The sequence below is a fragment of the Diabrotica undecimpunctata genome, chromosome 5 (genome assembly GCF_040954645.1).
Source record: "Diabrotica undecimpunctata isolate CICGRU chromosome 5, icDiaUnde3, whole genome shotgun sequence".
NCBI classification, from domain to species: Eukaryota; Metazoa; Arthropoda; class Insecta; order Coleoptera; family Chrysomelidae; genus Diabrotica; species Diabrotica undecimpunctata.
This window is the reverse complement of record NC_092807.1, coordinates 154987819-155012386: the sequence shown is the minus strand read 5'-3', so window position 1 is coordinate 155012386 and position 24568 is coordinate 154987819. Positions and strand designations below refer to the sequence as shown.

General features: G+C 33.4%; 1 protein-coding gene across 3 annotated transcripts in view; it reads right to left on the bottom strand.

The window, feature by feature from the left end:
• The window catches only part of LOC140442020 (uncharacterized), a 1060727-nt gene that overhangs the window by 76933 nt on the left and 959226 nt on the right, over window positions 1-24568 (bottom strand). For all 3 annotated transcript variants that reach the window (XM_072533056.1, XM_072533055.1, XM_072533057.1), the window contains one exon: window positions 3431-3616. In XM_072533056.1, the coding sequence (XP_072389157.1) occupies window positions 3431-3616 (186 nt within the window). The remainder of the gene's footprint in view (window positions 1-3430; window positions 3617-24568) is intronic.

Genomic DNA, 24568 nt, shown 5'->3' with positions numbered 1-24568 from the left:
CGATATTAAATGAATTTCTTTCTGTTATTTTCACTTCTCGAAAATATAATTTCAGCATTATGGAATTTTATTACAATACAAAGTTATTTTAAAAAAACTTTACTAAATAATTCACAATACTATTTGATGGGTAATATGATAGTTAAGGATTGAAAAAGGTTGAAGTTTGTAATATATTAGAAGAAACCTTCCGGCCTTATCACAAAAGATATCACTATAGAAATTATGAAATTGTAATAAATGAGATAAGACAAACATTTTATATACCAAAACTCAGACAACTAGAAGATTAGGACCAACTGTCAAAATTGCAAGGACAAATTTGCTAAGCCAAAACCACCAGAAATGTCACCTCTATCGCCATATAGACTTGCAATATTTACTGCCCCGTTTACACACACTGGTAGGGATTATTTTGGTCCAATAAATGTAACTGTTGGAAGACAGACAGAGAAAATATTTACGTGTCTCACAACTAGAGCAGTCCATCTCGGAGTAGCTTACAAACTAGATGTGGACAGTTTTACACTATGCTTGACAAGTTTTAGTAAGAGAAGAGGACGTCAAATTCTTTGGCCCCATTATGATCACCAACAATAGAAAAGAATACTTTTTCAGACGCATCTTCTAAGCATTGTTGGTTTCCAGTCCATTTTAAGCAAAGTTGTTCTGGGTTTTCTATTATAGTTAGCTTTTTAGCAATACTTTCTTCTAACAAAGTAACGGAAGACCCGTCATCTAGAAAGGCAAATGTAGTGCCCTCCCAACATCCATTTCTTAAAACAACGGGAAGTATTCAAAAGTTTGTTGCTTGATGTGGATTACTTTCTTCATCTGCAGATAAGAGATGTAATTCTGCTGTTCGCATACCGCTTTCCTTTCTGTTAAGCTTTGTACTTTTATTAGGTACTTGTTCTGAAAAGTTATAAAGAAGAGGATGATGCTTCCTTTGGCACTCTTCCTTGTTGTATTTTACAGGATACTTACAGGGAAATCTGTGTTTCTTTAAGCAAAGCCTACATAAATTTAAGGCTTTAACAGCCTCCCATCTTTAAAATAATAAATAATAATTCTGAAATTCTGGACAACCTGCAATCTTTTTACAATCTCTCTGATTACACAGTTTACAATTATGTGTTTCACTAAAGGTATTTGGTTCATGCATATTAGCATGAAGAAATTAAAACTCGTATAGAAATTGCAAGAGAAGCATTTATGAAACTTAGATCTATTCTGAGCAAAATGCTTCTCTTGCAATTTCTATACGAGTTTTAATTTCTTCATGCTAATATGCATGAACCAAATACCTTTAGTGAAACACATAATTGTAAACTGTGTAATCAGAGAGATTGTAAAAAGATTGCAGGTTGTCCAGAATTTCAGAATTATTATTCATTATTTTAAAGATGGGAGGCTGTTAAAGCCTTAAATTTATGTAGGCTTTGCTTAAAGAAACACAGATTTCCCTGTAAGTATCCTGTAAAATACAACAAGGAAGAGTGCCAAAGGAAGCATCATCCTCTTCTTTATAACTTTTCAGAACAAGTACCTAATAAAAGTACAAAGCTTAAAAGAAAGGAAAGCGGTATGCGAACAGCAGAATTACATCTCTTATCTGCAGATGAAGAAAGTAATCCACATCAAGCAACAAACTTTTGAATACTTCCCGTTGTTTTAAGAAATGGATGTTGGGAGGGCACTACATTTGCCTTTCTAGATGACGGGTCTTCCGTTACTTTGTTAGAAGAAAGTATTGCTAAAAAGCTAACTATAATAGAAAACCCAGAACAACTTTGCTTAAAATGGACTGGAAACCAACAATGCTTAGAAGATGCGTCTGAAAAAGTATTCTTTTCTATTGTTGGTGATCATAATGGGGCCAAAGAATTTGACGTCCTCTTCTCTTACTAAAACTTGTCAAGCATAGTGTAAAACTGTCCACATCTAGTTTGTAAGCTACTCCGAGATGGACTGCTCTAGTTGTGAGACACGTAAATATTTTCTCTGTCTGTCTTCCAACAGTTACATTTATTGGACCAAAATAATCCCTACCAGTGTGTGTAAACGGGGCAGTAAATATTGCAAGTCTATATGGCGGTAGAGGTGACATTTCTGGTGGTTTTGGCTTAGCAAATTTGTCCTTGCAATTTTGACAGTTGGTCCTAATCTTCTAGTTGTCTGAGTTTTGGTATATAAAATGTTTGTCTTATCTCATTTATTACAATTTCATAATTTCTATAGTGATATCTTTTGTGATAAGGCCGGAAGGTTTCTTCTAATATATTACAAACTTTAACCTTTTTTCAACCGTTTCAACAATAACCAATGTTAAATAAACCCATTTCCAAGAAAGTTTCCTTAAAAGATATAAACATATTGTTCAAGAAAATAAAACAAACAATGTATATATATATATATAAATATATATATATATATATATATATATATATATATATATATATATATATATATATATATATAATAAACCAGAAGTATTTGCTGACAACGTAAGGAAGTAAACGTTAAATATTGGGTTTGCAGCAATAAAAAATGAAACGTGTACTCTTGTAAATTTTTAATCCAAGCTTTCGGACATTGGTTATGTCCTTCATCAGGGAGAAACTTAATGAGGTTGTATCATCAATGATGTTATATAATGTTGATAAACTTTATTACAGTCTGTCATCTTTGTTCAATATAAAACCTATTTCTATATTTAAAATTAAAAAATTACTTTACATTCACAATACTAAATTATTATAAACACATTTTAACATTTAATTGGTTTTTCAAAACTCTTCGTGTGTAAATTTTGAAAAGAGTTTTAGAAATTTAGAAATAAATTTAGAAAATTTACACACGAAGAATTTTGAAAAACCAATAATAGAAACCACTGGATTGATTTGACAAAACTAATTGCGATAGAATAAAATTAAGAATAACAATTTCATGAATGTGTTTATAATAATTAAGTGTTGTGAATGTAAAGTAATTTTTTAATTTTAAATATAGAAATAGATTTTATATTGAACAAAGATGACAGACTGTGATAAATTTTATCAACATTATATAACATCATTGATGATACAACCTCATTAAGTTTCTCCCTGATGAAGGACATAACCAATGTCCGAAAGCTTGGATTTAAAATTAACAAGTGTACACGTTTCATTTTTTATTGCTGCAAACCCAATATTTACCGTTTACTGTGTATATTATATATATATATATATATATATATATATATATATATATATATACATATAATTCCTAATCAAAACCTACTTGTTAATTTTCACAGCGTTGCGCAATTACCAACATAATCAACATTGAATATATGAGAAACTCTGTAACAAAAAACCGTAACAAATGAAATATGAGTATTCTGTTTAAAGTCGCTTTAGTTATTGTTATAATGAAATTTACAGACCTTTTTGAAGTAACCCCCATGAAGTCTCATGTGACCGTTGAGGGCAGGGATGTTTTTGAACTTTCTGTGACACAGGTTGCACTCGACCGGTTTTGGGATCATTTTATCAGTTGTTGAATTTGGAGATCCGGGAGAGTTCGGACTTCCGCTACCACTCGTCGCGTATGGATAAATTCCCTGTAAAGCCTAAAATAAATTTTAATGTTAGAATATTTATCTATTAAGCTACTTATATATTGTATTATTGTTCTGAAGCTATTTTTTTGCGGCATTTTAAATTAAATACTATTTAAATGGGAATAAGCCACAATTAAAGGTTAAAATACGTTTATTGACGTTTCAATTTCCACTTCGGAAATCGTTCTCAAAATACAAACATTAGTAAATTTACGTCAATAAACGTATTTTAACCTTTAATTGTGGCTTATTCCCATTTAAATAGTAATTAATATATTGTATTATTTCGTATAGTAGAAATTTCGATGTATATTCGTAATCTTTTTGTGCAAATGTTTTTAAGATAGTATGTTTGTAAATAGATGAGATAGAAATATATATTTCTGTTCCTATCTTATGTAACAGAGGAAGATATCTTAGACCTAATAAAATATAAAATTAAAGACAAAGCATCGCATCTTTTGATGAAATATCAGGTATAGTAATTACGAATATTGCATCTCAGATTTTGACACCACTTGCTCACATTATAAATGCTTTTTTCAATACTGGTGTTTTTCCCAGTATGCTGAAAAGTTCTATCATTTCACCAGTATTAAAACAAGGTGATCCTCTATTAATGTCAAATTTTCGACCATTGTCTGTTCCATGTGATATCTAAGATTATTGAATATGCAATGCTAAAACAACTTTTATTATTTTTAGATATTAACCAAATTATCACAAAGCATCAACATGGATTTCGAAATAGATTTTCTACTTCCACAGCCATTACCAGTTTCTATGAGGAAGTCTTAATCTGAATTGAAAACAGTGAAAATCCAACTGCCATTTTTTTTGACCTCAGTCGTGCTTTTGATTGTATACAATACGATGTACTCCTCGATAGATTGTACAGCTATGGTATTAGGAAAATTGCCCATAGTTGGTTTGGTTCCTATCTGAAAGACCGGTACCAAATAGTTAGATGAGAAAAATAACTTCAAGATTTCAATATCTGATCCGATTGTTAATAAGAATGGAGTACCACAGGGCTTCATATTGGGCCCGATATTATTTATTTTGTACATTAATGAACTACCATATATGTAATTTCTGATGCATTTGTATCAGTTTATGCGGATGACTCAACAATATATCGCTATAAAGACATACATTTTTCACAAGATAAAATAACAGACACACTGAAGGCCTTCTCTGATTAGTCCAGTAATTAGTCGCTCCTGTTCAATGTTTACAAAACTAAATTGTTATTGTTTACATTCAGTTCAAATTTCACTAAATCGGATTTAAGTATTTCCATCAATGGTGAGGGTATTTTGAGTTGTAGTGATGTGAAGTTTTTAGGAGTGGCTTTCGACTTTCATTTATCTTTTAAGACTCATTGTTGAAATTTATGTAAAAACTCAATTCTAAATGTTATCAATTTAGAAATTTGGGTAGAATACTTAATCTGCAACACCTCCGTCTTTTTTATTTTGCTGAGGTACAATTGACAATGAGCTACGATGTAACTGTCTGGGGTGGCTCTTCTAGTATAAAGGACGTTTTCAAGGCCCAAAAGCGTATTGTCGGATGTATTGCAGGTGTCCCGTATGGTTGGTCTTGTAAAAACCTATTTAGAGATTTAAATATATTAACAGTGTATGGAATTTATATTTTGGAATTATTGATACTAATTCATAAAAATAAAAGAACTTTTTTATGTAACAGTGATATTCACTCACCAAACACAAGAAATAAGAAACAGTTTGTAGTACCCTATCGACATTTAGAAATAAGTAGGAAGTCATTTACTATCTGTGGTTTACTACTGTATAATCAACTTCCTCAAAAATTTAAAAATATTAATTAAACTACAGCTTTTAAAAACCAAGTCAAAGAGTACCTAATGACCATGTGTCTTTATACATTAGGTGAATATTACGAGAGTGTATCTGTGAATTTCCCAAGCTGCGACATAACCGAATTTAATATTATTTTAATTATATTGTACGTTTTTATGTATTATATTGTTTTAAATATTTTTAATGTATTTATTGTTTGGAATGTTTAATATTTATAATTTTAGTTTTGACTTGCTGTAAACCTTGTTGTAACTTACAATCAAATAAACTATCTATCTATCTATGTTCATTTCATAGACTTTCAACCATAGATAAAATTATACTGATAAACACCAAGTATAAAAATTTTAAAAATTAATTTAATGATTTTAAATCTAAATGGCATGACGCTGGAACATACATTTGAATTTCGGTATTTAGTTAGCAAAAGGACACCCTATCTTTCTTTATAGTGAAAGTTCAGCAAAATAAAAAAAACCGTGACATATTACCTTTGTTCGTTCTTCCTGTTACAACGACATTTTATCAGATTGTCTCTAGAATACGAGTTAATTTTTTCCCAAAGGAAAATAATCCGACGAATCTTTTTATAAACAAATAAAGACGAGGTAGAAAAGGAAAAATGCTTTCGGGTTTTTACGAAACAAAGATTGTGACGTTTTTAACGCGAGTGTTATTTTAAGTTATTTATGTTTGTTTTTGTCCTTCCTTCTTTTGTAAACATTCTTGTTTCTAATTATATCATCGGAATTGAAAAACTTCGATTTAGTACACTGCGATCTTTGTCAAAGTCGCGGATTTATGTACTATAATTTAGACATAAAATTACTGAGCTTTGCTTGTGCCAATTATTTAATGCATATTTTAGTTCTTTGCTTATTAACTCGTTTAAGACCACCGTCCTTTTAAACGACCTCGTTACAAATATGCCTGTAACTTAATTATATTGCTAGTTATTAAGAGATAGTGCGTGCCTTTTCATGTAACAAAAAGCCATTTGATGAAAAAAAATTAACAATTCTTGTATAAAGCTGGTGATTTCGGCAGAATTTTTGAGGTTACCTGAAAGTCTGTTTATAGTTTCCAAACATGACTGATAAAGGTGGATAATATAATTATATTGTTTAAATCCTTTAATTTCAAAGGTATTTTATGTATGTATTTAAAGTGCCTTTAACCCTCCATCACTGGCACCGTTACAAAAAATCCAAACATTTTTAAAGATTTCGCCATAATTTGCGAAATATTGCTTCTTTTGGGTTCTGCAACCAGGAATACTCCTATGAAGACTCGTAGGTATAATAAGACTATGTTAAATAATGGTGGGAGTACCTATTAGCTTATAGCCGACACCAGTTGTTAGTTTAAATCTAACAAGCGAGCGATCGCGTTGGTCGGAGCGTTGGAAAAAATTTAACTACGCGAATGTTGGCGTGTTGATTTTTAGAGAGATCACTTAAGAAAAGTTATAATATTATCATAAAAGGTAAGATTTCTAGTGAAATACCTATAGATTGTTGAACATCCGTTATTATAAGAGGTATTTTGGTTTATTGCAGGTAAATATGGACAGGAAAATTGAAAACCAGTTACAAAAATGGTATGAAGAGATAGACAGCGATATGGAACCACTAGATTCTGATAAGGTCCTAAGTGATGTTCGTTCCGTACAGAGTATTCACAATACAGATTGTGAGCAGTCCACACAAGATCTGTCCAGTGATCCTAAAGATGTCATGGAAGAAAGCAGCCAAGATGATGGTTATCCAAGATTTTATGGCAAAGATAAAACACCATGGTAGAAACATAAAAAACACACTCCCAAAGGTAAGACCAAAGCTTGTAATATTGTTACGAACTTACGTGGGGTAAAAGCAAAAGCAAAAGGCGCCAAAACCATATTAGAATGCTGGAAATTGTTTTTCGCGGATGCTATAATCAATAATATTGTAAAATATACAAATCAAAAGCTGAATATGATGAGAGTGTTTTATACTAGCCCTAGGGATTGTCCTGCTGTTGACTACGACTAAATGCAAGCATTTATCGGACTTTTGTTCCTTGCTGGGGTAAAGAGAGCGCAATATTTAAATACTGATGGACTCTGGAAATTAGATGACACAGCTCCAGATATTTTTACAGCTACTGTGTCCAAGAAAAGATTTCACCAAATATTTCGAGCTGTAAGATTTGACGACGCCACTGAGAGGCAAAAAAATTCAGCAGTTGATAATCTTGCACCCATTCGAGCAATATATATGAAATGTTTGTCACTATCTGTTTATCTGCATACACTCCTGGATCCTCTATGTGACCATAGATGTAATGTTGGAAGCGTTCCATGGTCGATGCAAATTTAGGCAGTATATAGCCAATAAGCCAGCTAAATACGGAATCAAGATTTATGCCTTGGTGGAGGCTAGAACATTTTTCACACAAAATCTCAAAATTTACCCTGGCAAACAACCAGAAGGACCAATATCAACTATCCAACGATGCATATAGTGTAGTAAAAAAACTTATACGACCATCTGTAACAGAGGAAAATAGGTAAAACAAACAACAAACTTCTCCTAAGCTGACAAATTAAAAAAAAAAGCTTTATGTAGTAGAATGTTTGCATATGGTGACGATGGAAACAAGTGTGTACTTGTATCATATGTGCCAAAAAAATAAGAATGTACTACTACCTTACTGTTTACTGTTTTTGCAGCCCACTAAATATTTCAACTATAAACAGCCAAATAATTTACAACAATAACACTAATATTGTAACATCTCGAAGAAGCTACATTGCGGAGCTTGGCAAGCAACTTTTAATGTCCCATCTTCCACGACGTTCCAATATCCCAAATCTGTCCTTTCAGTTAAGACTTAGGATCCGAAATATAATCGGAGAAAAGCCATCATTTTCTCAAAGGGCAACTCCAACTATAAAACCAAGATGTTCTTTTTGCCCTTTTTACGCGTAATGCATGCATTTTTTTTTGAATAAATCCCCTTATTTGTTTTCTTCTAGGGTAACGTGCGAGTAGATGGCAAGTGATAAAGGGTTAATATTATATGTAAAAAGTAATATAATAGAAAAAATATTATTATTTTTGTATATTGGTTATCAAAGTTTGGAGTTCTTTATAAAAAACGAAAGAATGACGTTTTTCGCTATACTAAATATAAATATTTTTTATGTACTGGACACAACATTTGACTTAAGTGAGATAATAAACGAGATAAAAGATCTGTCAGATAATGAACTTCCTGATCACATAATTATTTTTTCAATCAAAGAAACTGACGAGGACAGCAGTGATAAAGAGGCTGTGGAAATAAGTAACTTGCCAGGAAATAGAAAATCAACTACGAGAACAGGCAGATATAATCATAAATGAACCAAAACCCATACCAAATTTAATATTAATGAAGATGAAGACATGCCTTTGCTGCACTATAAAACAATACGTCAAAGTCTAAAAAGCAAGTAGCTCCTACAGTAAATGTGAAAAAAACAGAAGAGCAAATACCGCAAAAACTATCGATGAACCAAGAAAGATATACATAGCAAGATTTCCAGTTGGAGTATAATAGAATGTACAAGGGTTTCTTATTTTTGATGATACAGTTATTGAGATGCTTATTGAATTTTCAAATATGTAACAGTTAAATTACATAACTGTGAAGGCGATATTACAACAAACGAAATTAAGTGTTTTATTGGAATTTTATTATATAGTGGATATATGAGTGTTCTTAGCTGATATATTATGTAGTGGGAAAATTTTCCTGATTCTACTCACGACCTTGTAGCTAATGCAATGTCTAGAAACCGTTTCAGATTACAGAATATACAATACAGAATATTCATTGCTATGACAATGCAAAATTGAATACACAGAATGGCAAATTTTTAAAGGTTTCACATCTAATTATTGATGTAATGAATAAAAAATTTCTCAATTTAGCACCGCAAGAAAAACACGACAGATTGGATATGTCATTGGTTCGGTATTACGGAAAACATCGATCCAAGCAGTTTATTGGTGGTAAACCTATTAGATGGAGATATAAATTTTAGATGGGGACTACTAGACTAGGTTATGTTAAGTGGTTCGATCCATATCAGGGATCTTCATCCACTATTCAAGATAAATAAAAACTTCTTGTTTTGGGACCTAGTGTATTTGTTGATGCCCTAGAAGGTAAGGCTTCCAAATTGCCCTATGATATATATATTTTGACAACTACTTTACCCCGCTGCTGCTTTTGGAAGAATTTACATCAAGAGGATGTAAAGAAACAGGTACAATAAGAGAAAATCACCTAGGTAAAAATTGTGATATTGAGGGTTCAAACGCACTGAAAAAGAAAGAAATAGGTTCGTTTGATTTCTGTACGGTAGAGGAAAGTGAAATAGTAATTTGCAAATGGAATAACAATAATGTTGTTTCCATAATATCCAATCACAATCAGATATATCCAACAAAACATGTACAACGGTATTCTCAAAAAGAAAACAAGAAGGTGCTCGTTGATCAGGACACTTTGATCATTTGTCCCCGCTAGCTTAAGGTTCCTTCGTTGATCAACCTAATAATATACCATAGTATTACGAAAACGTGGGTGGTATCGACCGGGTGAAAATATCAGCTATTATAGAGTAGCCATCCGTGGCAAAAAAAGGTATTTTCTCATAATAAGCTAAGTAATGAATCTAGCAGAACAAAATGCCTGGCAACTGCATAGAATTAGTGGTGGTAAAATGAATCTTTTGGTAGATATTTTCGATATTTTTAATTATTCCTAGAGGTATCTCCCTTACATACAATAAGTGGATAATGTCTTTTAATTTGACCTTGTTAAATTCCTTCTTAAGATTCACGAAAAATAGATATGCTGGATTGTTGTATTCTAATAATTTCTCTTGCACTTGCCTTCTATTATAAATATAAAGATTGTTATAAACAAATATTATAACTAGAAGCCCAAAGCTAAATAAAATCAAAAGTATATATTTGCAGTAACTTTCTGATTAATTGTCAACAAAAATTTAAAGAAGAGGAACCGATAATTATATTTCATAAAATGTCAGCAGGAAAAACCTAAATATATTGCAGAATTATATATAAAATGTAGAGAAGTAGTCACATAAAAAAAATTGTAAACAATGTAAAAATTAAGTTTGTTGAGCCTACTTAAAAGTTAAACAAACTGCTATAACATATAACTAAGACACAACTTTAGATAAAACATATTGTGCACTATTGTTTTATTTTTCAAACTATTTACCTGGTAACGTGGATTTCCATAATAATAATTCCAATAATTCATTTCTTTCTAGCACTGACCAAGCTTCACCAAACACTAAAAACAACTATTCTAACTCTTTTATCACGGCACTTATCTACTCACCTATTTTTCAAGACCTACTAAATGTTTCATATTAAGTATGTGATAAAGGGGATGAATAAAGATCTACTACGTCACGAGGTCCAGATAACCGGATTCTGATATAAGTGACCAGTAGTGGCGCAGTCAGATTAATAGGTGATATTGTTGGGGTTCATAGCATCTAATTGAAAGCCTATTTTTAAACGACATGTACGTATGCTTATGCTAATATTAAAGCTGGAAATATATTATTTTCACATTTAGAGCTGTAATTATATTTCCTAAACATTCAAAATGAACCTTTTATTCTTTACCATTTTCCAAATGTTTCATCGTCATTAAAAACTAATATTAAAACTGTTTTTAATTTAACTCTTGTCTTTAAAATTTCCTGGTAATACAAAAAAATATTAAGGCGAACACACAATCAGCTGCTTGGCTCACAATTGAAAGAAAATATAAGTTATCTGAGAATCTCACAAAATTAAGGAATATTAACTCTGAGATAGTACCACTAACACGCGGAAAAGAACTAAAGTGAATAGTTGGAGATATGCAAAGGAATAGAGCCCCTAGAATATATTATCTTAGCTAGACTGTTAGTGATCTAATAATAGTACTTTTGCCATTTATGGTGTTTACAATTGTTTGTTACTAGTAATAAGAATATTCTACCATAATTCTAGTGGAAGGAAGATTCTTAAACTACTGAAAAGTTCTGCGAATTCTTTTACTGCATTTACAGGTAATCTACCTTTCTTGCTCATAATTTTTATATTATTAAAAAACATAACCTCGAAAATGTAGCGATTTGATACTAACCTTAGACTAGCGATATTTTTAAACATTCTACAACCAATATTATAAGCCTAGTTTTATTTCATAATCAAATAATACACCAAGCAATGATGTTTTAAATAAAGGGCATTAGAGATGCCTTGAGTTTTGATGAAGAAGATGAGTCTGATATAGACAAAAGTTATGATGAACTTCTCCTAGTGGAAATGAAATCAGATTACTGAAATGGACAGATACCGTTATTCCTGGCAGTGAGATAGAAGAGATCAGACTATGGTCGGTACGGCCAGAATAAAAATAAATGTTAGCATTCCTGTTAGTTTTGGATACTCAATAAGCATCCTCAAGTAAAAATTATCACTCAAAAGTTTATTTAATCCTCGGTAGAATATCAATTCGATTTTCATCAATATCTTCAGGATTTGTTGTTTCAATATATGAAAATCAATAACCAAAATGTTTATGATAAAAATAATCCGATAAATTAGAGTTGCCATAAGTACTCACAATCCATTGGTATTATTATTTAATATGGCTATACTTTACTAACATATACAACTTTTCTAATTAAAAAAGAAAACACAGCTATAAGGATTTAAAATATCTAAGAAAAAGAAACTACAAACTTTTATGTGTAATTACCAAAGTTAATTTCTGGTAAATCGAAACTCATATTATATTATAAAATAAAACCAAACAATAAAAATATTTTAATTAATATACAAATCATAAAACAACTGTTTCTATTTTTCTTTTTTATCTCGTTTATACATTTTAAAGAGATGTTCGTTATCGACAAATCACAAAAAGCAGTAATTTTAGACGTCCAACCTTCAAAATATTATTTTAACCAAATACTTGCAATGAATCACATACTTGGATTTAATTAGTTGACAACAAAATATATAGAAAGCCTTATAGACGATTTAAGGAAGTAATTGGTCTAGTAAATAACCAATTATCTGCTGTAAATTGACTTATTTAAATGAAATAGATAAATCATTTAATGAAACATTATCACTCAGAAATTTCTATTATAGGATACGACACCGTCTGGAGACAAGGACTAATCTGCAAACTAATCCGTGCCATCCCGTGTCAAAAGATAACTAGACTCACTGATAGCATGCTTACCGACAGACCTTTCCAAGTCACAATGGGCAACTCAAAAAGTGTCCAAATGAAGCTCAGCAATGGACTGCCACAGGGATCTGTTTTGGCACCCTTACTGTTTAATTTATACATCGCGGACCTACCTAGGACAAATTCGCAGAAATTTGGCTACGCTGACGACTGGGCCATTGCAGCAAGACATAATAACATGGCAGTTACAGAAACAATACTAACGGATGACCTTGCCATTATGGGAGAATACTTTCGCAAATGGAGGCTATGGCCTAATGCGACGAAAACCGAAGTGTGCTGTTTCCATCTAAATAATGCCCAAGCCAACAAAAAACTGTCCGTTCACTTTGAAGACAGACTACTAACTCATAACTCAACACCAAAATATCTTGGAGTCACTCTTGACAGAACTTTAAGTTTTAAAGAACACCTACAAAGAACGGCAGCAAAACTGAAAACGCGAAATAATATAATCCAAAAGCTATGTGGTACCACATGGGGGTCCTCAGCCTCCGTACTCAGATCATCTGCTATCGGACTTGTATACTCGACAGCCGAATATGCTTCTCCAGTATGGCTCAATAGCAAACACACGAAGATTATTGACACCCAATTAAACCAGACAATGCGAATGATTTCAGGTACAATTAGACCAACACCCAACTATTGGCTTCCCATCCTGAGTCACATTCCACTGCCTAAACTACGAAGAAGTCACTCCCTTCTCAGAGAATATCGAAAAATCCAGTCTAACCATCAACCACCCATCCACCATAATAGGCGTGATATCGAAATGAACAGACTGCGCTCCAGATATCCTGCCATGTTAAGGGCCACCTTCTTACATCAGGAACATTTCGACCTCACCAACGCTTGGAGAAGACAATGGGAGCGCGACTCACCACAGGAAGCACAGCAAATGGCCTGTATCGAACAGCAACCGCCAGGCTTTAAACTGACCCGGAGTACATGGACAACGCTAAACAGAATAAGAACGAGAAGCGGTAGATGTGCTGACAGCTTACATAAATTGGGAAAAGCCCTTACTCCGGAGTGTGACTGTGGTGCGCAAGGACAGACATGACAGAATGCCCCCGAAGGCGGTTCCCTGGAGTTTTTGACGAGTTCCTGAATGCGACCGAAAATGTTTTAGACTATATTAATGCATTAGATGTTCGTTTGTAATATTCCATGTAATGTTTTATATTGCTTTTTAAATATGTGTTCTTATTGTATGCCATACGATAAATAAAATAAATAACTATAGGATCACACCCACTTGGAGGCGGACACTGGCCATGTGCTGATATAGCGAAAAAAAATTTTAAATTAGAAATAAAATAGAAATTAAAATTTCTATTTTAACGCCCTAACGTCTTTGTATGATGTTAAAATATCTCAAAATCAGCCTTTGAATAATATAAAAACAGACATTAATAAATAACAAGTTCTTCTGCCAAACTGTGTTTAACTTCAAGTGAAACAAAACAACATGAGCACTCTGTTTTTGAAAAGTAATTTTTATGATGAATACCATGAGATTGACCTTGTTAGGTTTCGAAGGCGACACCTGACCCTAACAAAATATTTCCAACTGATATCACAAAATTCAATACCTATATCACAACAAAAGTATAATGATCTATTTTAATTGCAGCCATCTGTTCCTAATTTTGCCCTGATTTTTTTAAAAACATAAAGCATACTAGTAATACTAATAGTGACAATCCAGAAGGAGACTTACTTGAGGATAACTAAGTGGTTTTTAAGTAAAATACCATTTTGGTTAAATACATAGATGTATTATTTGTATTTGTAAATGTGAATTGTATGGTTAAATAAATTTTGTAAGTCATTTTGTAGTTGTTATTGAAGACCCCATACTAAGTCTTACACTACAATAACTTTATTAGAGGGATACAACACCACGGCCATTAAAACCGTTAAAAACACAGAAAAAAAATGTTTTTTAATTATAACAAATGCATTATGTAAATAACAATAGATAGAATGTTATGTTTAAATATTTTTTTAATATCTCAATAAATAGCTGCAGCAATAACACATTTTGGCGAGAAAAAGTTTAAAACTCCTCTCCTGTAAAGTTATTGAAAATGAACATAGTCCATTCCTTGGTACATATATATATATATATATATATATATATATATATATATATATATATATATATATATATATATATATATATATATATATATTCCTATTATCACTTGTCAATCCAGTGTCGTTAAACGCTGACTCTATTTTAATTTATATTTGATATATCGCGTTATTAACAGCTGGCAACCCTTATTTGCGACCAACTTTTCTCAGATTGCTTTAATTTGATATTAAAAACATGCATATACCTCACGAGTAGCTTATTTTCGTTAAAAAATAAATGAACAAACAAACTTTTTGTTCAAAAATAATAACAATTAATTGAACTAAAACTATTTGCGGCCATTTTTGATGTGAGTTTGAATAACTACGTTATGAACATAGTTATCTTAATACACATCTTTTTCTGACGTTGATTCCTCATTTATTTAAAAACCTTAATGGCACTTTTACTTATTTCATGGCATAAAGTTGATAATCGGCTTCAAATTCATTTATTTCCTTTTGCTTGAATTAAAATTGAACTTAAAAGTTATGAAAAACTTTTAAAGCTCCCCTTCTTTTAAAGAAAAGCATACATTTTAAATTAATCCTAAGTACGCCTATAAATACTTATTTACTGAAGCTCTAAGTCAACATCGTTATTTGGTAATGGAAAAGTTACAAAGAAAGATAAAAGCTCAGAAACAAATTTCTGAGAAATTTCTGTATATATTACGTCCGCTTATTTTCTTGGCAAACATTTTCCGTCGATAGGACACGAAACGGTTTGCTGTCTGCCTTGGAAAATTAAATGAGACTAAATAATTAATCATTCCGTAATTGAAACTTGCATACGCGACCCCTTTTCTCACTTCGAATCAGTGGAGTGTAAGCATAACGGCAAGAGGGTGAAGTTGGGGTCTAATTTTAAATATTTAATGGCTAATTTTAACCTAATTTTAAGTTACTTCATGATAAAATGTCACCTATTTACAAAGAGACTTAAACACGAGTACCGTTGAATTTATGAGTTGTGTGGGATCAAATCTTCTTTTACTTTTTATACTTTTATACAGATACATTTCCTGTTTTTATACAACGTCACCTTCTATCTAAGTGGAATATTATAATTCTATTTTTCCGTGTACGACTGTGCTTCTTCTTAAAATTGGCTACTTAACTCGGGCATTTTTATTTTTTTACCTATTTTTTTCTCTTTTTCTTCTTTTTACCAATTCATTAAAGTTTTTTATTCTGCGTTAGTCTCTATAAACTTTAAAATAAGCTATTTGTAATGATAAAAGTTACTCCGTTACACCGTTACTCCCTGCTGCAGTCTATATTGCAAGGTAAAGTCAAAGGTAAGCGAGGAGCCGGTAGAAGGAGAATATCATGGCTGCGGAATTTAAGAACATGGTTTAAGAAAACCTCAACGGAGCTGTTTCGAGCCGCAGCGAGCAAGGTCATGATTGCCAATATGATTTCCAACATCCGAAACGGATAGGAACCAGAAGAAGAAGAAGAATGATAAAAGTGCGAGTTGATAAAATAAATGATTCCAAAAACGATTTGACAGAATAGTTGGACACAGAGTGTAAATAGCTGTTGGGATTTTCCAACAATTAAATTTTATTTGTAGGCCTTTGTAAATATAAAATACTTAGGAAAGACTAAAGGTAATTTACATAAATTGTTTAGAGGAACAATATAGAAAGTTGTTTTCGATGGTTGATATAGGCTAAATCCAAATTAGTCGATATGACGTAGTAATTTTGTTGTCAAGCGAGGCCGGCTAATCAGAGTGGGAGAGATACATCTTGTAAAGGAGTTTTTTTTAATCGGCGAAGGGGGAGACTTTAGAAAATGGTGTGAAATACGTCAGGTTTGTTGATGGAAAAAAGAAAAAATACAGGGAGTCGATTACAAGATTTTGAAGAGGAAGGTTTTTTGTAAGAGGTTTTTTTGGTTTCAGTAAGATAGTAGCAACAGAGATGGAATTCCTGCGAAGATGCTGCAGAGTAACAAGGATGGATAGGAGAAGTAATGACGAAATAAGACGAAGAACATCAATAGTTATAGACATACTAACATATATAGAACAAAAAAGATTAAAGTGGTATGGATATGTAAGAAGAAGTAGCGACAGCAGATGGATAAAGAGAATAACCGAATGGAGCCCCATAGGAAGGAGGAAAAGAGGACGACCCCGAAAATCCTGGAGGAACGAAGTAGACAACGCCATGAGTAAGAGAGGCCTAAACGATGGAGAATGGAACAACAGAGAGAGATAAACACAGTAGAGCGGGGAAATGCAGTGAATACTGTAGAATCCCTGAATATATGTATATAGGTTTTTTGTGTTTTCTAATAAAATTATTAACAAAAATTAAATATTGATTTTCTGCGGGTATTGTTAATAGTAGTTTAGTAGTGTGAGAAGCCGAGGAGTGAGTGATTTTGTAGCCAAGCAGTACAAAAGCAGGGAGCTTCCAAACAATTGTAAGTTTATTTAATACTAGTTATCTGAGGTGAGACTAGGGAGATCTTTTTGTGGGGCTACCAGATTTTGGAGCGATTGGAAGCAGAACCAGATTGGCAGAGTTTTTTATTTTTGTCCGATAAAATTACTTACATTGGGCAAAGTTCCAATCAGGAGGAGAGGTCATTCAACTAGGAGAAACCAAATCCAGAAGAAGACGAAATCATCTTCATTATATGCTATTAGAACTGCTTCGTCGGCGTAACATATTGTATTTATTTCTTTTTCCCATTTGGTATCCTTTTATTTGTGTTCACTTGTACAACCTGTTCCAACATAAGATTAGATATAAGTGGGCTCAATGAATCATCTTGTCTGATTTCAGTTGTAATATATATCGGCTCAGTCATGTTTCTACCGTATAGGTATTCTAATGGTATTTGTCTATTGTATAGCGGATGTAACGCATCTGATAGCCTCACTCTATCAAATACCTTTTCAAAGTCTACAGAACATAAGTAGGCTAGTCACTTGTATTTTATAGATTGAGTTAGCTTAGTTACTTTCTAGATTCACAGAAATCCCTCCCCAGTGATTGGAATATTGGATTAATTTGCACCATATGCAAAAAGGAGATACAACGTATGGCACAATATGCAGAATGAGTAATAGGAGAATACAAAGCTGGTTTCAGAGTGGTAAATCGACAATTCATCAGATTAAAACCTTGATAATCATCAAATATTTGTCAACTACAAGGCAGTACCTGTTCGACTCTGTAAATAGAAGAGAAATAGTTAGGGTAATGAAAGAACTAGGAATACCAAATCGTTTGGTATATCTAAGAAAACTAATTTTTGAGAAAGTTATATGTAGAGTTTGAATCCAGAGGAAACTGTTTAAACCTATTAAAACAAATAACACGTTGCGCCCTCTTTCAGGAGACAGGATACCCTCTCTCCTGTATATTGTTTAATCTGGTTCTGGAAAAAGTAATACGTATGTGTCACAAATCACAGTCACCGGTTCAATACAAATTAAATTAGTCCAAATCCTTGCCTATACTGAAATAGATGAGAGACCTATGTAAGCACATAGTGAATCGGATACAAAAAAGGGTTTATTGATAAACCCCAACAAAATAAAGGTAACATTTTTATTTAAAAAAATTTCTTTATAAAAGGTATAAAAGTATATAAAAGGTATATATAGGATAGGACTGTGGACAACGTTGAAAAGACCTAACATCAACCACACATTGATAAATGCTGTACAAGAACTATATAGAGACTCTAAGGCACAGATAAAAACAGGAAAATATCTAACAGAAGAATTCCTGGTTACAAAAGGCTTGCGACAGGGATGCTGTATCTCACCAACCTTATTCAAGATATATGTTGCAGCGGCATTGGAAAGATGGAAAAGAAAGGCACATAGGATGGGTATAGAGGTTAGCAATGAATGTATATATACACTCCAGTTTGCTGATGACCAGGTAGTGTTAGCGACCGACAGGGAAGACATGCAGTACATGCTAAGAAAACTGATAGAAGAATATAACGATTGGGGAATGAATGTCAATACAACAAAAACCAAATATCTTTGTATTGGAAACGAGTCAGATAACATAGACCTCGAAAACGGACAACATATTTCCTGCTGTCAGAGCTATGACTACTTGGGTGTTGCCTTTGACAATACAGGAACTGATACACGGGAAATAGAAAAACGAATCACTCAAGCAATGAAAGTCTTAGGATGTCTCAATAGTATACGGTCGAGTAAAGAGATAACGAAAGGAAGGAAATTTAATATATATGAGACCATGATTAAAACTACTCTTCTTTATGGCGCTGAAACATGGAGAATTAGTGAAAAGAACAAAAAGCGAATAGAAGCAGTAGAGATGGATGCAATGAGAAGATCTTTAGGTATTTCCAGACGAGACCAAATCAGAAATGATGTAATAAAACAACGTATGGGAATAGAAGGAAATATAACTCAAGATATAGAGAAGAAACAATTAAGGTGGTATGGACATGTTCAACGAATGCCAGCATCAAGACTCCCCAAAAAAGTAATAGAATGGCAACCGATAGGTCGACGGAAAAGAGGAAGACCCAGATTAGAATGGCAACACGGCGTAAACAAGTCCATGAGCGAAAGAAATTTAACAAGAAACGACTGCGAAGATAGGAAGAGATGGTGTTTGGGTGGGCTACATCGCAGAAAGTTTGAGGAATGACTATTCCATCATCAGTGCTAACTAGCTTACATATTTGAAGCGAACAAATGTGTGGGTAAAAATCCTTTAAACGTAGTTGGATTAACTTTGAATTATATATTTGATATTTAAAAACTATGATGTTTAAGTTATTAAAGGAATTGATTACATGCCAGCGTAGGACTCCACTTGGGTTGCTAGTCCTTAGACGCAGTGTGTGAGGACTTGTTGATAGCAACTCTGTCAGCAACTGTTTTCATATCTGCTGTTTCTAGCTTTCTTTTTGTCCTCCCTGTGTGAGGTCGAGTTTTTGCCGCGTATGTCATTAATGGTCTGATGACTGTTTCATAAATTCTGCCTCTTATTTTTTTCCGATATTTTTATTTCTCCATATTGTTTAATTTAGGCAACCTGGGGCTCTGTTTGCTCTATTCACTTGATCTTACACTTCTGCTTCGAGCTTTCCGTAGCTAGATAATGTGATACCTAGATATTTAAACCCCATCACTTGTTCTATTATCTGACCTTATAGCTCCAATTAACATCTTAGTAAATTTGCTCTTATAACCATGCATTTTGTTTTCTTTTGGGAAATTAACAGGTTAAATTTTCTGGCAGTTATATTAAATTTGTGCAGCATATGTTGTAAATTATCTTCACAACATCTGCATAACAGAAAATTTAAAGCTGTTTTTCTTCCATTTGGTATCCCTTTTTAGTTCTGACTATTTTTATTGTTTCATCCATAATCAGGTTAAACAATAGAGGACTCAGGGGATCTCCCTGTCTTATCCCATTGCCAGCTTCAATAGAGTTAGTTAGTCCTTGTTCGACTTTTACTTTTATTGTCTTGTTTTGGTAGATATCTTAGATCGTTTAACGATGAAAGAACAGACTATAAAAACAAAGAAAGAATTTTACTACTTTAAGTCACTTGTGGATTTCAAAACAGTACACCAAAATAAATTTAAAAAATAATATTCAGGGCTAGCCGCTGTTATTTTCCCTAGGTCCTCTTCTAAAAGCAAGAAGTACGTCAAGAGCAACAGAGTTTAAACTTTGTAAAACAATAATACGCAAAGTGCTTACTTACGGATCGGAAACATGACCAATGAAGACGTAAAATAAAGAGTTACGCATTTTAAAAGGGGATCGTATATGACAGCATTTACTAACAGGGTCTATGAAGGAGGCGATACAATTTAGAACTCTGGACTTTTTGGTTATGCAGTTATCATATAAATACCAACAGAATGGCTAAAATCTGAGTTTATTGCACTTACAGAAAAACCAGAAGCCAAAAAAAAAAATCGGTTGCCTGTAAAGTCGGTTTTACGGGCGAAGATTTTACGTGACAACGTCTTTTTCTCGGTAGAATATTTATTGATATGAATATTATTAAATTGCACAATAGTTGTTTGCAGTTGAAACGCGCTGTTTCTTCTCAATCGACTGAATTACGATTGATTGCAGAGTGATTTAAACTAATAATTTACTTAACACTATCAACATTTGTCAATAGTATGACATAACCTATAAACTCAGTTTCTCAACTTTTGTGTCAATCTAACAATTAATCAATCAATCATAGTTTACGATAATGAAATATTAGTGTACAATTATTTACCTTTATTGTTGTAGTTGTTGTAAATGACGAATCTAAGCACTCCACATTTTCACTAGAGACACAGCTGACGATACTTTAACCACACGTGTGAACTTGTATTATGACGCTTTCTCGGTTTTCCAACGCCAAGAACGCTCGAGAAAGACAGAGACACAAGCACGCACCGATTCAACGCGCCTAATTCTCTAGTGCTGCGCGCGCAGCCGACCGATCATGTTTGAGTAGGAGAGAGACGCAAGGCATTCGCCGGTCCGGCGGGCCTCACTCTCGTTCGGTGACTCATCGTAACAGACGTGAGCGGGCGTTACACTTTTTCATGAGTGACTCCGAGCCACAACCTAATTTAAGACGTTGCCACGTCAAAAATTGCGCTGCGAAGATTACCGTACTATATGCCTCATAAGTCATCTCTTAAAATTGTTTCTAAAGATAATTCATAAGAGAATCTACAAGCTGTGTGAAAGTTAAATTTCCCCCAACCAGGTTGGGTTCACAAATGCTGTTGGTACTAGGGAGGCTTTGTTTTCAGTACAAGTCTTATTCCAGAGATGCAGAGACGTGAACTGCGACGTATACGCATATCTGGTTAATTACGAGAAAGCGTTTGATCGAGTACAGCACGCCAAGATGATGCAAATACTAAAAGAAACAGGAATTAACAACCAAGATCTGAAAATAATTAGAAGTCTCTACTGGAATTAGACAGCAAATCTTAGAGTTGAAGGTGAACATACTGACTATGTAAAAATCATGCGTGGAGTAAGGCAAGGCTGTATTTTGTCTCCTCTTATCTTTCTGTACTCTGAAAGAATATTTATCAAAGCTTTGCACTATTTCTATTATATTCTTTATACTTTGCTATTCTACTAAATGGTTACCGTCTAAACAACATCAGATATGCAGATGACACCATAGTATTTGCGGATAACTTAGAAGACCTACAAGTCCTTATGAACAAAATCACGAATTACAGTCAACAATATGGACTCAATATAAACGTTAAGAAGACAAAGCTTATGATAATTAGCAAGAAAATAATAACAGAAAGTGAATTCTACGTCAACCAATTACCTGTAGAAAGAGTAAGGTACTACAACTACCTCGGCACCATAATAAATGAAGAATGAACCAACAACCAGGAGATTAGAGCACGCATCGGAAAAGCTAGATCCACCTTCAATCGGACGGGGCCGTCTTCAAGAGTCAGAACCTCTCTCTTGATACAAAAGTAAGAATGCTGCGTGCAGAAAACTGGAAGCATTTGAGATGTGGCTATATCGGAGAATGCTTAAGATCCCGTGGACTGACCGAGAATTCCTCAGAAGAATTAATAAGAACAGGGAGGTACTAACCATCATCAAATCTCGAAAGTTACAGTTCTTTGGACATATTATGCGAAATGAATACAGATATGCTCTCCTTCAAGCCATCCTGCAAGGAAAAATATTTGGAAAACGAGGTCTAGGAAGAAGAAGAACATCTTGGTTAAAGAACCTCAGAATCTGGTTCAATACAACATCTGTGCAGCTTTTCCGCGCTGCTGCAGATAAGATAAAGATTGTCATGATGATCGCCAACATTCGTAACGGATAGGCACATCAAGAAAAAGTTATCATAAAAACGGTTAAAATAAACCATCTAAGATGATTGGGCCACGTTGTGCGAATGGATAAAAGTGATTCTGATAAAATACATATGCCAAATAGGACAATAATTCAAATATCTGGAAAATGTTCATGAAAAAACAAGGGACATTATAGTGAGAGTATGGAAAAGACAAGTACCTAGGTCAAGGTTCACGAAGGGCTGGAGCAACAACTGACGATTGTTTAATTTTATTATAGGATATCTATTTAGTTTTATAACTATTGGCATTTATAATTTTAAAGCAATAACAGTTTCCCACGTTTAATATTATCATCATCTGTTATGGTAATTTTCTTTATGTTTTTATCTAATCTTCTTTAGAATTAAATCAGATTTTCCATTCGTGACGCATTGTGCAAATTATTGTTGCTGGAAACTTGCTGACATTAAAAGATTGCTATAAAAAACTATTTAAATCAAAGTAGAATGTTTGCTAAAAAACACCCCAACCCTTTGAAATCTATTTTTACAAAAACCTCCCCTTAACTATCGCTAAGAATTTCGCGCGACGTACATGATACGAACTTGTTCTGGGCGGTGTAACTATAATGATAATGCTAGACAGGATCGGCTTTCCAATAAGAACTACTTTAAATATTTTTAATTTTACTATTGGTGTTACTTTTATTACATTAAATTCATTCATATTAATGTCCCCACATATGTTAAATCATTTAAATAGTTTAGTAAGATAAGCACAATATTTTTAATAGTCAACGAGACATTTACATTTTTTTACATTACAATACACTTACAAGTATGGGAATGGCAATTGTGAGACTAAAATCTATTTATGGAAGCTGACAAGAGGACCACATATCATCATCACCCAGCCTTCATTTATCACGTCCACTGCTGGACATAGGACTCCCTTAAACTCCACCATTCTTTGCGATTTTGTGCCCTTTTTTGCCAATTTTTGGTAATACGCCTGATGTCCTCAGCCCAACGTGTAGGTGGTCTTCCTCTACTACGTTTGTCTGCTCGTGACCTCTAATTCGTAATTTTGCTCACTCATCGTGAGTCGTGAATTTTCGCTACATGGCCTGCCCAGTTCCTGAAATCCGCTACGCGTTCCACAACATCAGCAATACTCGTCCTTCTTCGCAGATCTTTGTTTCTTATTCGGTCTTGCAACGTCACTCCCAGCATAGACCGTTCCATTCGTCTCTGTGCCACTCTCAATTTCAAAGCCGTAGTCTTGGTTAACATCATAGTTTCCGCCCCATAGGTCATGCGCATTGGTCAAATTCTTTTCTTTTGTGGCTAATTGGTATGGCAGAAACCCGACCTGACACTTAGAAACAGCAGAGATGAAAACAATTAACAAAATTAATAACAAGATACTATGGGGCAGAATGGAAGTATTGGAATATGCAAAATAATGGAAGTATTGGAAACCATCAAGACACGAAAGCTGCAATACCTGGGGCATGTTATGCGTAATGAGAGATAAAACCTACTTCAATTGATTATACAAGGGAAAATCCAGGGCAAGAGAAGTGTAGGAAGAAGAAGAATCTCATGGTTGCGTAACTTGAGGGAATGGTATGGATGCACATCAATTGAACTATTCAGAGCAGCAGCATCTAAGATAAGAATAGCCATGATGATTGCCAACCTCCGTCGCGGAGATGGCACGTGAAGAAGAAGAAGATGAGGCAGAGCTAGAAGTACAGATATTCGACGCAGATGCAAGGCGGAGAACATCAAAAAGTGGGTAAGA